General features: G+C 53.7%; 1 protein-coding gene across 1 annotated transcript; it reads right to left on the bottom strand.

Annotated features, from left to right (window-relative positions):
• Positions 1-654, bottom strand: LOC131087981 (histone H1-like). The gene has a single exon (XM_058031728.1). The coding sequence runs from the start codon at positions 652-654 to the stop codon at positions 1-3; it is 654 nt and encodes a 217-aa protein (XP_057887711.1).
• Between the last annotated feature and the right edge of the window lie 688 nt (positions 655-1,342).

Genomic DNA, 1,342 nt, shown 5'->3' with positions numbered 1-1,342 from the left:
TTACTTCTTTTTTGGCACTGTCTTCTTTGCCTTGGCCACTTTGGGTTTGACTGCCTTAGGCTTGGCTGCTTTTGCCTTCACCACCTTCACCTTAGCTGGGCTCTTCGCTACCTCCTTGGCATGGCCTGCCTGTGTGCCGCCCTTGAGGCTCTTGGCTGCTTTCTTGGCTTCTGTGGCTGCTGGCTTCTTTGCCTTCTTGGTTCTCTTCTTCACTATCACCACTTTCTTGTGCTTCTTAGCAGGGCCGGCAGGCTTCTTGGCTGCTGACTTCTTGCGCTTGGCAGCTGTCTTTTCCTTTGTTGCCTTTTCTTTTGTCTCACCCGGCTTCTTGTTTAGCTTGAAAGAGCCAGAGGCCCCGATGCCCTTGGTCTGCACCCGGGTGCCATTGCTGGTGAGGCTCTTGGGCCCCAGCTTGATGTGGCTCTTGTTCTTCTCCTCACCATGGCCACCAGCAGGCAGTGCCTTCCTGAGCGTGGCCAGGGGGAGCTCCTTGCGCTCCTTGGGCGCAGACACGGCCCTGGTGAGCAGCTTGGTGACGCTGGGCCCTGCGGCCTTGTGGGCCTTGGAGCCGCTCGCCGCCATCTTCGGCTTCCCGGGGGCGGCCCTGGCGCGGGGAGCAGTGAGCGCCGTGTCCAGCATGGTGCTGGCCTTCATCCGTGACCCAGGGACACCACTGCAGCTGCTGCCCGTGCTCTCCCCAGGGACTGGCTCCTGTGGCCAAACCTTCCTGCTTCTATGACGTGTACAGTGCAGCTCTGCGCTGTCACAGCTGCCCAAAAGGCCTCCAGCCCTCCCTCCCTTCTGCCCACAGGAAAACCATGTTGGGAATTCCCTGGCAGGGCTGGTTTGGCTTTGGCCCTGCCTGGCCCTGCTCTGTCCAAAGCACAGTGGGATGGGCACCTGCTTGGGAAAGGAGCAAGGCTTAATTCCATGTGCTGGTAGGGATGTGGTGTGACTGGGCAAATCAGCTAAACTCTACCTTTCTTTTGTCGCCCTGGTTTTTAAAGTTTTTCTAAGCCTTCTGATGTTTCCATTCTTGTAATGAACTTTCTCACACACTTTATGTAAATAACTTATTGTTTGGCATTCTTTTGTGGAGGAGGAGAAATTTGATGGACTGTTGGTTTGTCATTGGAGAGGTGGCACTGTCATCCCCCAATCCACTGTCCCTTTTGGAAATCTATCAATGTTGGAGTGAGAAATTAAACTTCCCTCTTTTTTACCTTGACTTCCCTCTTTTTTACCTTGGAGAGCTGCATGTACATGTCATTTTATTTCGTGTCCTATAGCAACATTCTTCCCTCTTAAAAATGGGGATTATGTCATCCCTTATCCACACTAC

This window comes from Melospiza georgiana, chromosome 11, assembly GCF_028018845.1.
Source record: "Melospiza georgiana isolate bMelGeo1 chromosome 11, bMelGeo1.pri, whole genome shotgun sequence".
Taxonomy (NCBI): Eukaryota; Metazoa; Chordata; class Aves; order Passeriformes; family Passerellidae; genus Melospiza; species Melospiza georgiana.
This window is presented reverse-complemented; position numbering and strand designations above follow the sequence as displayed.